This window comes from Heteronotia binoei, chromosome 21 (genome assembly GCF_032191835.1).
Source record: "Heteronotia binoei isolate CCM8104 ecotype False Entrance Well chromosome 21, APGP_CSIRO_Hbin_v1, whole genome shotgun sequence".
In the NCBI taxonomy this organism is placed as follows: domain Eukaryota; kingdom Metazoa; phylum Chordata; class Lepidosauria; order Squamata; family Gekkonidae; genus Heteronotia; species Heteronotia binoei.
Window position 1 is genome coordinate 81896124 of NC_083243.1, and position 14037 is coordinate 81910160.

General features: G+C 46.6%; 1 protein-coding gene across 2 annotated transcripts in view; it reads right to left on the minus strand.

Annotated features, from left to right (window-relative positions):
- The window catches only part of LOC132590042 (cytosolic phospholipase A2 epsilon-like), a 139498-nt gene that overhangs the window by 52730 nt on the left and 72731 nt on the right, over window positions 1–14037 (minus strand). For both annotated transcript variants that reach the window (XM_060262879.1, XM_060262878.1), the window contains exons 10-11: window positions 5323–5360; window positions 483–618 (exon numbers count right to left, since the gene is read on the minus strand). In XM_060262879.1, coding sequence (XP_060118862.1) covers window positions 483–618; window positions 5323–5360 — 174 coding nt within the window. The remainder of the gene's footprint in view (window positions 1–482; window positions 619–5322; window positions 5361–14037) is intronic.

Here is a 14037-nt window from a genome sequence, read left to right on the forward strand (position 1 = left end):
CCAGGGGGGGGCTTCAGCCCCCCACCCCCGCGTAGTTTACGCCTATGAGACAATGTTTAACTTCTGCCTTGATTTCTGCTTCCTTAGGGATGGTTCATAGCTTAGCAGTAAAACACATTTTACAAGCAGAAAGTTCAAGATGAAACAAACCTCTGCTGTAGCAGAGAGCAGGGCTTGGAAAGGCAAGCAACCGCCAGTAACAGTAGAACACACTGGGTCAGATGAAAAGGCTCAGACCATGTAGGAGGCAACTTCATATGCTCATATGCTCAATGCCTGACCAGTTGCCCTGGACGGCCTATGATCAAAACACAGAGAACAAAGCCCTTCCCCCTGATGCTCTGAGGTTTGCTATCTCTGTATATGGAGTCTTCCTTCAGTCACCATGGCTAGTAGTTATTGATGCTCCTCTCCTCCATGAATCTGTCTAGCCCCCTTTCATAATTCACAATGAATATTTATTGGAGCTGTATCTTACACACCTCATGGTCCTGGAGATCCTTTTCTAAGTGGAGAACCTTTTTCAGGGCAGCTGCAGCAATCCTTTTCCGTTTCTGTACCAGTAATTTTTCCTCCATACATAATTCATAGCTCAAACGTACATCTAGGTCTCTTGGCCTTACATATAGGCCAAGGACAAAACAAACAACAGGTCAGTTTATAATATATATCACAGAATATATTACAGATTTACTTAATTGCTACTAAGAAAAATATTCTGAGACAGATCATGTTCATGCAAGATGTGCACAACAGATTAAAACATCAGAAATGATCATATGACACACAAATCTCAATATTCAGCACATATATGTTTATGAACTTCACAATGAACCCAACAGAGAGATAGATTCTAGTCCATTAGCACCTTAGTGACCAATAGGGTGGCCAGACCGTCCCGGGCGCCCGGGAATGTCCCGGTTCTGGCCCCCTATTCCCCGCCTCCCGGGCTGGCTATACCGGGACCATTTAGAGGTCCCGGTTTAGCCAGCCCCGGAGGCGGTGGGCCATGGGCGCCGGCGGGGAAGGCGGCGAGTGAGGGAGGGAGCGTCCCTGCACGTGCGCAGGGCCCCTGCACACGCGCAGGGACGGTCCCTCCCTCCCTCGCCGCCTTCCCCGCCCGCGCGCGGGGCCCGGCGGCGGTGGCGGAGGCCTCTCCGCGGCCTCCGCTAGTCGCTGGAAGCCCTCCAGAGACTCTGGAGGGCCTCCAGCGACCAGCGGAGGCCGCGGAGAGGCCGCGGAGCAGCCGGCGCTGGTCCCGGAAGGCCTTCCAGAGACTCTGGAGGGCCTTCCGGGACCAGCGCCGACCAGCGAAGGCCTCTCCGCGGCCTCCGCTGGTCGCTGGAGGCCCTCTAGAGACTCTGGAGGGCCTCCAGCGACCAGCGGAGGCCGCGGAGAGGCCGTGGAGCAGCCGGCGCTGGTCCCGGAAGGCCTTCCAGAGACTCTGGAGGGCCTTCCGGGACCAGCGCCGACCAGCGAAGGCCTCTCCGCGGCCTCCGCTGATCGCTGGAGGCCCTCCAGAGACTCTGGAGGGCCTCCAGCGACCAGCGGAGGCTGCGGAGAGGTCGCGCAGCAGCCGGTGCTGGTCCCGGAAGGCCTTCCAGAGACTCTGGAGGGCCTCCAGCGACCAGTGCCGACCCGCGGAGGCCGCGGAGAGGCCGGCGCTGGTCACTGGAGGTCCTCCAGAGACCAGCGGAGGCCCTCCTTGGCCTCCGCAGCCGCCGCCAGCCTCGCCAGCAGCACCAGCCGCCAGGAGGAGAGGCCGTCACCCGCCCTGGAAGAAGGTAAGCAGGGAGGGTGGGGGCCGAAAGCGGGGGGGGCTGGCGGGAGGGGGCGGTCTTCCTTCCCTCCCCCCTCCCTTCCTTTCTTCCTTCCTTTCTTCCTTCCTTCCCTCCCTCCCTTCCTTCCTTCCCTCCCTCCCTCCTCCCTTCCTTCCTTCCCTCCTCCCTTCCTTCCTTCCCTCCCTCCTCCCTTCCTTCCTTTCTTCCTTCCTTCCCTCCCTTCCTTTCCTCCCTCCCTCCTCCCTTCCTTCCTTCCTTCTTCCCTTCCCTCCCTCCTCCCTTCCTTCCCTCCCTCCCTCCTCCCTTCCTTTCTTCCTTCCTTTCTTCCTTCCTTCCTTCCTTCCCTCCCTCCCTTCCCTCCCTCCCTCCTTCCTTCCTTCCTTCCTTCCCTCCCTCGCTCCCTCCCTCCTTATGTTCTTATGTGACACAGAGTGTTGGACTGAATGGGCCACTGGCCTGATCCAACAGGGCTTCTCTTATGTTCTTATGTGACACAGAGTGTTGGACTGGATGGGCCACTGGCCTGATCCAACAGGGCTTCTCTTATGTTCTTATGTGACGCAGAGTGTTGGACTGGATGGGCCACTGGCCTGATCCAACAGGGCTTCTCTTATGTTCTTATGTGACGCAGAGTGTTGGACTGGATGGGCCACTGGCCTGATCCAACAGGGCTTCTCTTATGTTCTTATGTGACGCAGAGTGTTGGACTGGATGGGCCACTGGCCTGATCCAACAGGGCTTCTCTTATGTTCTTATGTGATGCAGAGTGTTGGACTGGATGGGCCACTGGCCTGATCCAACAGGGCTTCTCTTATGTTCTTATGTGACGCAGAGTGTTGGACTGGATGGGCCACTGGCCTGATCCAACAGGGCTTCTGTTATGTTCTTATGTGACGCAGAGTGTTGGACTGGATGGGCCACTGGCCTGATCCAACAGGGCTTCTGTTATGTTCTTATGTGACGCAGAGTGTTGGACTGGATGGGCCACTGGCCTGATCCAACAGGGCTTCTGTTATGTTCTTATGTGACGCAGAGTGTTGGACTGGATGGGCCATTGGCCTGATCCAACATGGCTTCTCTTATGTTCTTATGTGACAATACTGACTTTGGTGGACCCAAGCACTGATTCAGTGTAAGGGAGCTTTGTGTTTGTGACTGGAGTGGACAATACTGACTTTGGTGGACCCAAGCACTGATTCAGTGTAAGGGAGCTTTGTGTTTGTGTCTTCTGGTGCAATTTTGTTCTCAGATCCTGTATTTACTTCATCAGTATATGGGATAAGGCACTTTCTCAACTGTGCTGCATAATGCAGCCTATTTATTTTGTCCTGTTTGCTCTGTTGGCTCTATCTGCGCCACCTTCATCATTTTCGGGGTGTGGATCCCCCAGTGGGGTGGTCTCCCGACTCCCTCCGCCGGCTGTTTCTGATAGCCCTGCGCCCCCTCTTTCATTTGATATGTGTCCCGTGCGGGTGCCACCCTCCCGCCGGGAGATGCCGCAAAATGAGCCCCCTTGAGGCTTATGGCGGCAGGGCTCGGGGGAAGCGAGCTAGACTGCTGTTCTTTTGAGGGGTTATAGAGTGTTTCGAGCCCGTCCCTGTGGCATCGGTCCCATCATTGTGGGACCCAGGGAGCCGGCGCAGCGGCCCGCCGAAACAGCCTGTCACTAATAACACAGGTCGAGATGCAGGACAGGAACCCGGAAGTGACCGACAGGGACCGATGCCACAGGGACGGGCTCGAAACACTCTATGACCCCTCAAAAGAACAGCCTCCCCCCTTCCCCCCCCCCAAGGTGTCCCTGGCTGGCCTTCAGACATTATGGTCACCCTAGCAACAAGATTTTATATGTACTCAGTTAATAATGAGCTGCACTGAAATCTCTGAAGATTACAGGCAGTAAGTATTTTTCACGTCAATGTAGTTTACAGTTCCTTTTCTAGACTGTACAATCAACTTTAGTACAGCACATATACACATCCCTGTGTCCTCCCTGTCATCATGCTTGCTCCCAGAAGACACACACATAGCTGACTACTTTGTTGCCAGCTTTTGTTGTTGCTAAAAGTGGACTGGCCATTGAACTCACTAAGAAAGTTCCTGGTTGGCCACTGCCTTGCAGGGGAAGTGCAAGAGAAAATTCCTTCCTACAGCATAGTTAGCTGACCCAACTGACTCCCACATGTACTAAAAGGCCTATTAGTAATAGGATCTCCTATTAGGAGATCTCCCACTTTTACAACTGATCTCCAGCTGGCAGAAATCAGCTCCCCTGGAGAAAATGGCTGCTTTGAAGGGTGGACACCATGCTGAGGCCTCTCCCCTCCCTAAACCCTGCCCTCTTCTGGATTCACCCCAAAGTCTCCAGGTATTTTTCAGCACAGACCTGGCAACTTTACCCATAGCTGTCTGCATTCAAGCCTCAAAAGATCTGCCATATCTCTAGCTCAGCCTCTTAGACAGGGTCTTTGGTGCTGGAGAACTAGCTGATCCAGCAGCTGAAGCCCTGCTACTTAGAAGAAGAAGAAGTTATTTTTATCTCACTTTTCTCTACCTTAAGGAGTCTCTAAGTGGGTTACAGTCACCTTCCCTTACTCTTCCTCTACTTAGGCAGGGTTTTTTGGGCTTCTGTGCATACCAGAAGCCCTGCTTACAAAGCAGGACTGTAGCCCTGTCTAAAAGGACAGATTGAGCAAGCACATGCAATGAGAGCAGATACTGGCAGACCACAGAAAGGGAAAGGATTTTTAAAATGTCTACTGTGGTGTGAGCAACATGAGCTCAGCTATTTCAGGTAGGTGAGTGGGTGCCTGGTCCATCCCACTGCTATTTTCCCAATATCCTGTGAATCCTCAGCTCCCTTCAATTGTACTCTAAAAAGGATCAAGAACACTTCACATCAAAGATTTCAGGTTTTCACGGCTGGTAACATCATTAGAGTTTGTAGAATCTTTCATGGCACTTGAGCCCGAAAGATTCTACAAACCCTACTTCACATCGTTTAATGCTTTGCATATTTACTTGGAAGCCCCATTTTCAGTGAGCTTTACTTATACATAAGTATGCAATGAATGGCAGCCATGTAAAACTATCAAGAAGTCAGTGGTATTGGCTTTAGTACTGATGTAATATATTTTCACCAACACTCCAGTTGCGGTATTCTGCATCTGCTGAAGTTTCTGACTCATATTTAAAAGGCAGCCCCACATAAATCACATTATAGTAGCAATATAGAGATCACTAAGAGATGGATGTCAGTGGAAAGGTCTTTGTTTTCCAATGGAGGCACAACTGCTGAATTGGCCAAAGCTAAAAAACTATGACCACCATCCAGGAATCCAGAAGCATGAAAGGAGGGCAGCCTCAAACTGCAAACTTAATCTTTCAACAAGAGTAATGTCATGCCTTCCCTGGATTAACTATCCCTCCCCCCAGAATCATGTTACTTTTTTTTCAGGACTGATGGATTTCTAGCAGTAAGAAAAAGCTAAACAGGATAAGTCCTCTAAGTGAATTAGAATGATGTAAAATCACCTCTTACCAATCTTGTACCTTCATAGTTAAATCAATAGTTGTGTTCTGAGGATGAAACAAAACATGAAATATTGTTAGTATGGAAGAGATGTTGGGACTACTTTTTTAAAAAAATAAATTTATTGACTCTTTAATGGACTACTGTCACAAATCCCTGAGGGAACAAAGGCAGCTGCCTCCTTTTCATCTATTTACTCATGCACAGAGAGAGAGAGAGTCACACTCTGACTCACCCCTAAGGCTAGCAAGAGGTCAGATTACCTGTTTCTTAGTCTTTAGTTTTAATAAATATATGATTAAACCATATCATATATAATTATATATTCATATATGCTGCAGAGGAGTGGAGGAAGTAATCTACACCTCAGCATTTGCTTGCTCAGCCATTGTAATATCCCTCTCCCAAAACTGCAGCAGCAGGCTGCTAATTATCTTACCCAAAGGAGGCCCATACCTTCATAGGCTATCCCAGCATCATTATATCTCAGTTTCTATACCTTAAGATCTAGCTAGTGCCAGATCATTCCCCATTTCTAGGATATAAATTTACCTCTCTGACAACAAGGATGACCTGAACACAATGTTCCATATTCCCTATAGTCACTGACATATATATTCCTACTTGTATCTGGAAAGGAACATAAGAACATAAGAGAAGCCATGTTGGATCAGGCCAATGGTCCATCCAGTCCAACACTCTGTGTCACACAGTATATATATATATATATATATATATATATACACACACACACACATACACTGTGGCTCTGCTCCATATTTTTATCCAATCCCCTCTTGAAGCTGGCTATGCTTGTAGCCGCCGCCACCTCCTGTGGCAGTGAATTCCACATGTTAATCATCTTTTGGGTGAAGAAGTACTTCCTTTTATCCATTTTAAGTTGACTGCTCAGCAATTTCATTGAATGCCCACGAGTTCTTGTATTGTGAGAAAGGGAGAAAAGGACTTCTTTCTCTATCCCATGCATAATCTTGTAAACCTCTATCATGTCACCCCGCTTTACTCTTGAAACTTTATACTCCAAAAATCTTGTCTTTCTTAGTATAAATCCTCTATAATTAGATGAATATAACTAAATAACAATTGTATAGGCTATTATAAATGTAAAGGCACAAGGAGAGCTGTTGAAATGATGACCCATGGTATTGTTTGTAGGCACATGAGGCAGCAGCCTTGCTAAAGCTAAGCATGTATTGTGTGGTTGGTATGAGGACGGATGAAGTTCTTGGAATCCTATATTACTTTTAGTTCCACAGAAGAAAGGCTGGATGTAATGGCAACTAATAAAATGCATAAATAAATGTTATAACTTGTGATGCTGGCTTAGATCCCCAGTAAATTTTCATGAGAGCCAGATTCAAGTCTAGTAGCACTTTAGAGACCAACAAGATTTTCACAGTAAAAGCTGTCTAGAGTAAAAGCTCGCTTTGCAAGATACAAGTAGAGATCCCTGTACCTTTATGTCCTAATCAGAAAGTGTGAGGAGTGTTGCAAAGAAGGGAGTCAGGATAGATCCAGGTGGGCAGCCCTGTTGGTCTGAAGCAGTAGAACAAAGCAGGAGTCAAGTATCACCTTTAAGACCAACAAATTTTAATTCAGAATGTAAGCTTTCGTGTGCTAGAAGCCAATAGGATGGAATGGCAAGCCTTAATATAGAGAAAGTGGGCAGTGAATTAGTACACAAAATCATATAAATGTTTTTAGCAGTCAGGATGTAAGAGTACAATGCAAAATGCAGATAGATCCAGCTTGATTAGAGCAGGGGAGAAATGCTTGTGGGCAGAAAATTGGCATCTATTCCAGAGCCCACTGCCCAGCCACTAGGATAGCTTTCTAGCAGCCTTCGTTCAGATGTGTTCAACTCACGCACTCACACTTGTAGAACTTTTACAGACTTTATTGCAATCCCAAGGCATTTACAGAGTACTCACTGTGCCTTGTCTTCCGGTGGGACATGCATGCTGAAATGGCTCTTACAAGTTATGGATGCAAGGTGAAAAGACAGATACATCCCCTTGCTCACCATGTTGAGCAAATAGCTAACAAAAGGATTGTAAAACAGACAGGAAATGGACAATAAACTTTCCCAGGTCCGCAGAGGGGGCTGAACCTTCCACAATTAGCCAATTAGGGGGACTGCCGGACTATATAATCCCACCTAACCTACAGCATCTAAAGAACTACAAAACCCATATTTCCAAGCATTTAAAGGTACAGCATTTCTATCTTCTTACTGCATTAATTCTCTGCCCTTTAGCGCAGGCAGAACAGCATCTATAGTCAGATAACAATCTGATGTCCCTGTTCAGCTGGGGGGGGGGGGGGCATTGCTCTCAATTGGTGAATGGAGTCAAGTTCAGCTATTTTGCTTGGATATAAGGTGCTCAAGGATCTCCATTCCTACTTATATCTGACAAAGGGACATTTGATTTCTGAAAATTTCTAACCCCAAAATCTTGCTCCTCTCTATGGTGCTACTAGCTCTTCTATTGCAGACCAACATATCTAACCTCCAGAAACCAACTACATTTCCAGTAACATCAAAGATTTCTGTCAGCAAAATGCAGTTTGATGGTCTTACATCTTCCACTGCAGCCCTGAACAATTTCTAGGGATCTCCCTACGAACATAATTGGGGGAGACATCATTAAAAATCAACATCCTCTTCCATTAGCAGACCTTTTTAAGAGGATTCAAAACACTATGCTAACATATCAGTGTGGTTGGTGCTACTATGATGGTGTGACAATCATCCCCCAAAAGTCTACCCTCCTCCAGGGGTCTGAAGCAGGTCTTCTAATTTTGGCCTCATGCAAATCCAAGTGATTGCCAACCAATCAGAGCTCATGGAATTTCACTGAATAGGAGGAGTTCAATCCCAGTGGAAGCTAGGTTCAGTTAGCCGGCTCAAGGTTGACTCAGCCTTCCATCCTTCCAAGGTCGGTAAAAATGAGTACTCAGCTTGCTGGGGAGGGGGGGCAGGGTGGAAGTGTAGATGGCTGGAGAAGACAATGGCAAACCACCCTGTAAAAAGTCTGCTGTGAAAACGTGAAAGCAACGTCATCCCAGAGTAAAAAACGACTGGTGCTTGCACAGGGGACTACCTTTACGTTTTTAAGTAAACATTTGTTCTTCATCTCCATCCATGTCTTGTCTGTCCAGTCAAATATCTATGTAAAAGTGATTTCTACTTACTTCATAAATAATTGTACTTTTATTTTATCAGGTTCCCAAATAAAAGAGCTTTAGGGAGTACACAGTTTACATGCTACCAACCCTGTAAGCTTGAGTCCCCCATCCCTTATCTGTCAGAATCTGGTGTTTAAAAAATCTATTGGAGAGGCCAGAGCTGGAAACCGGATATTCTTCAGTCCAGTGGGCAGTTGCTTCAGAGTCCTCTCCCCACCCCTGCCCACTACAATAGGTAACAGGCCATTCAACTTACGTTGGGAATTTATTTATTAACAACTTTATATGTCACCTCTTTATAGACCAGTTTAAGATAGAGCACAAACAAAAATACCATTAAAAAAACCCCAAAACATGACATGAGCATAAAAATGCTTAGCAATATCCATTAAGCAGCTGTCCTCCAGCTGAAAGAAGACCATAAAACAACAGGCAGAACAATCCTGAGCTGCACCCAGCCAGGGCCGGATCGGGGGGGGGGGCAGAGGGGGTGCTTGCCCTTGGCGCCACCGGAGGGGTGGGTGCCAAATTTAGTATGGTGTCCATTCTATTCTATAGGCCCATAAGGTAGAATGGGCCCATAAGGGGGGACCATTTTTTAATTTTGCCCCCCCTCAAAAAACATGTAGATCCAGTCCTGCACCCAGCACTGCAGCAGTCGGTCACCACGCTACTGTGGCACTGCCAGTTGCCTCACTAAGGGGATAGTTATGGGGCAGCCAAATGGAGAAAAAGGTGTCTCTACTTTGTTGCTACTTGCTGCTGTGGTAGGACCTTTAGCAATTCCACCTCAATGGTGTTCTGGTGTTGGGGGGGGGCGTGCATGATAGACAGGGTAGACAGGACCACTGGGAGCCATGAGTTGAGGAAGCAGAATCAAGTGTCCATCACTGGCAGGAGAACAGAAGAGCAGGCCAGAGAAGTGACACTCCTCCTCTGCTGGACACCCCCTTTAAAGAGGCAAGCTTCCATCACAAGCCCCAGCCACCTGTCAATGAGGAGGGGGGCATCACATAGCACACAGAGCAACAGAGGCTGATGAGGGACAAGAACATGAATGTCCAGGATCCCACCACTCTCCCATCTCCTCTTCTCGCACCATCCCCATCCTCTCCACCATATGTAACTTTTTATTTTTAAAATAGGCAATAGAGCACTAAGAGAAACCAAATAAACAGAACCTCATTTTTCCAAAGTTTAAAAGTATGTGCAAAGCCATGATCCATCATAGCTCTTTCTGCTCTCCTCTCTCACTTTCCCCCTCCCCTCCACCTCATGAAATCTTTTAAATTTTTTAAAGTAAAAAATCTAGTGATAAAGCATTAAAAGAAACCCAATCAGCAGTACCCCATTTTTTCTAAATTCACAACTATGTTTAAAACCATACTCCATTACCACTCCCCCGTCCCTCCACTATCACAGTCCTCCTCCCCTCCATCTTGTGCAACTTTTTTTAAAAAACAGCAATAAATCACTAATAGCAGTGCCAGTGCTGGGGCTTCTGGTGCCCCAGCCAAGGCGCATGCTCTGCCCTGCAGCCCCTGTTCAGCCCAGGAGAGCTGGGCAGGGGCACCATGCCACATGCCCCATTCAACCCCCTCCAGACCCAGAAGGGGCTGGGTGGGGTGAGCAGAGCATTTACTCAGCTTGGAGGTGTTCAGAACAGCTCTGAACACCTCCGAGTCAAGCAAACGAGCCATGCCATGCACCTCGCTCAGCCCCCTCCAGACCTTTGAGCCGAGTGAACACGCTGTGCACTGCCCCCACCTAGGTCTGGGCTGGGATGGCATGCAGTATGGACAATGTGAGCAGGGAGGAGGCACCTGCCCCTGTAGCCAGGAGGCACCCTAGGCGGCTGCCTACCTGGCCTACTCCTACATGCCAGCCCTGACTAACAGAAACTCAGGTGTTAACACCCAGATTTTTCAATAGTTTTAAAGTTTTTGCCAAACCACTTTACAGTTCATCCCCTTTACATTTAGTCAACCCCAAAACACTCCATTTGAACATACAGTTCAGGCAGGCATCACAGGCTGCTTTTGTCAATTACTCATGTTTTCTTTACTATTCAGGAAACAATACTACATCTGGAGAGCAAACCACCTTGCCCAAAGGCTACATGAGGTGACCCTCCAGTCTCACTCCTGAAGAACAAGGTCATATCTGATAGCTGTTCTTGTCATTATCTGCTGTGTAATCCTTGAATAGTAGGTACAACTGCATAACAATCCCTGGATGAGCTCCACCACCTATTTTTCTACAAAACGACCCCTGTGTGGCATACCATGTCACAAGGCAGAAGGAAACTTTAAGGCTCTGCTGAGGAGTTCTACCAGTGCCAAAGGACACAAACACACTGGGAGAGAGAGAAAATGGTTCTTGTAGCTATGTGGAAATCCCAGAAGTCAGACAGGAATCCTAACTGTATAGGACTTAACACAAGGGGATTGAGGAGTTGGTGTGAATAGCCCTCAAGGGTGTTAGTTTCTGGGCATTGCTCTACAATCTGGAGTGTACCTGAATGCTAGAGGAAAGGGTCTGTGAGGTGATGTATCTGTCACAAGTTCAGTCAGTCCTCTGTGTGAGTGAGAGGGTTTGTGGATTTATGTATGAAAAGCCTGAAACTATTTTATAAATCTTTCTCTAATTGAGAGTGTTATACAGAGTAAAGGAAACACTGTTTGTTTGTTTTATATTACAACTTCAGCCTGCCAACATCTATAGTGTTCAAAAATTATTTGTTATTTGAATTCCTGCCTGCCAACTGATTTTCATAAACATCCAATAGTCATTATTTCCTCCCTTGCCTTCTGTTCTTAATAAACTTAATATATAGTTTTTGATTTTAAAACACTCAGTGCCTTCATTATTTTCTGACAAGATTTAATTCTGGTTTCCTGAAGTACTGGGTAAAGGTGACAAAATTCAAAGTGGTCCCTGTTCACTCACTGACCCTGACTGTCCTTCACAGATGGCCAATGATCATACTGAGGTAGCACCCAGAAATGTATAGATCTCTGGAAACTGCATATGCTGAACTGTTGTGGCCATAAAACAGCAATTATGGCCAACAAAAAGTCCTTTCAGGACCACCCTGCAGTGGTCACAAAACTGTACCAATAGGGTGTTTTTGAAGACTCATACCAGTTTGTGACATTTTCAGTTGCTTCGGGGAGGAGCTTTGGCTCCTGTTTACTGGGTTTCTTTAAGTGATTTCCTCTCAACCTGCCCACCATAAAATACTGACTGCTGCAGGATGGAAAAATCTACTTCCAACTAAACAACTGCTTTTGGCAATTAAACAGAATACAATTTTTTTTTTTAGCTCAAACACAGAAAGAAAGGTCTGTGGCAGAGTTGTTGCCTACTTCATGGTTGACCGGAACATAGAACCATAAGATACAAGTTTCTTGGCTGCATGATATAGCTCAGCAAATACTGTGCCAGTGTGTAACCAAGGAAGCAAATAACAACTGACATCATGGGATGATGATCATAGAATCATAAAGTTGGAAGGTACCTCCAGGGTCATCTAGTCCAACCCCCTGAACAATGCAGGAAACTCACAAATACCTCCCCCTAAATTTACAGGATCTTCATTGCTTCACTGGTCATCTAGCCTCTGTTTAAAAACTTCCAAGGAAGGAGAGCCCACCACCTCCTGAGGAAGCCTGTTCCACTGAGGAATCGCTCTGACGGTCAGGAAGTTCTTCCTAAAGTTGAGCTGGAAACTCTTGATTTCATTTCAACCCATTGGTTCTGGTCCTACCTTCTGAGGCCACAGAAAACAATTCCACACCATCCTCTATATGACAGCCCTTCAAGTACTTATCACCTCTCAGCTGCCGCCTCTCCAGGCTAAGTATGCCCAGCTCCTTCAACCTTTTTTCATAGGACTTGGTCTCCAGACCCATCACCATCTTCGTCACCACTCTAGACCCGTTCCAGCTTGTCTATATCCTTCTTAAAATGTGGTGCCCAAAACTGAACACAATACTCCAGGTGAGGTCTTACCAGAACAGAGTAAAGTGATACCATCATTTCATGTGATCTGGACACTATACTTCTGCTGATACAGCGCAAAATTGCATTTGCCTTTTTAGCCACCACATCACACTGTTGACTCATGTTCAGTGTATGGTCCACTAAGACCCCTAAACCCTTTTCACACATACTACTGCTAAGACAAGTCTCCCCCATCCTATAACCATGCATTGAATTTTTCTACCTAAATGCAGAACTTTACATTTATCTCTGTTAAAATTCATTCTATTGGTTCTAGTCAAGTTTTCCAGTCTGTCAAGATCATCCTGTATCCTGTTTCTGTCTTCTACTGTATTTGCAACCCCTCCCAATTTAGTATCATCAAATTTAATAAACATTCCCTCTATTTCTTCAGCCAAATCATTTATAAAGGTGTTGAACAAAACAGGCCCCAGGACAGATCCTTGAGGCACTCCACTTATCACTTCTCTTCAAGAGGATGAGGAACCATTCACAAGAACTCTTTGATGGCAGAAGATAAACATTGTCATGACCATGATGAAAGAAGACTAGACTGCCATGCATTCCATGGATGTAATGCTTGCAGCTGTCAGTCCTCAAGGTGACTGGTGAAGTAATGCTGGAAATGCAACAGGGAGTCTCAGCACAAGACAGAGGCCAAAGAGGTGATCCAATGAACCCCCCACACCGAACAAGCTACACAGACCACCCTCTCCTTGGCAACAGGACAATGTGACTGGGGCTGCTTCCAATAAACATCCATGTGCTGGCCATAAGAGGGCTCAGTCAGATCTATAGTTTACATGCACACTGGGTATACTCATGATCAGATATGGTTCTGTAATGGTTTGAGCTCAATAAAAGTTATTGTCTCAGTTTATAGTGTACCTACTGTTGTTTTGATGGCTTACATAAAGTTCAGAAAATACAACAAAGGGATGGAAAGAACACCTTTCAAAATCATAACTATATACAAACAGCAGAACCTCCCCAATCTATTTTATCAACTGTATTCCCCCCTACAATGAACTACAATATAAGGAAGAAAAAGTAAAACTATTTACAATACAGACTCTGCCTTCCCGAAACCCAAAGCAGCAAATCCAGTTCCAGGTGCCACTTTTATCTGTTCATGTTGTGGTTCAACCTGGCAACCTCCCTTTCAAACCTCCTGAGTTTCTTGCTGCTGCAGGCATGCCTGCATTCCATGGGTTTCACTGGTTTTCTTTCAGGGTGTGTGTGGGGGTAGTGGATTACATCTATATTGACAGGTAAATGTCTTCAGTGCAGAGATCCCCTCCCCCTTTGTTACTCACAAATATCCATGCAGCATTTCTCCAGGGACTGGATTGCCCCCATGGCAGACTCACTGGTCTCATGGCCACTGGTTCCTTCCTGACCCAGGATGGGGATGGTAGAGGGCACAGACAGTGGGGTTTCTGCTGGTGGGGGCTTTCCACATTGCCCTAGAAAGCCCTGAACGGGGAAAAGATGGTGGTTGATTTTTAC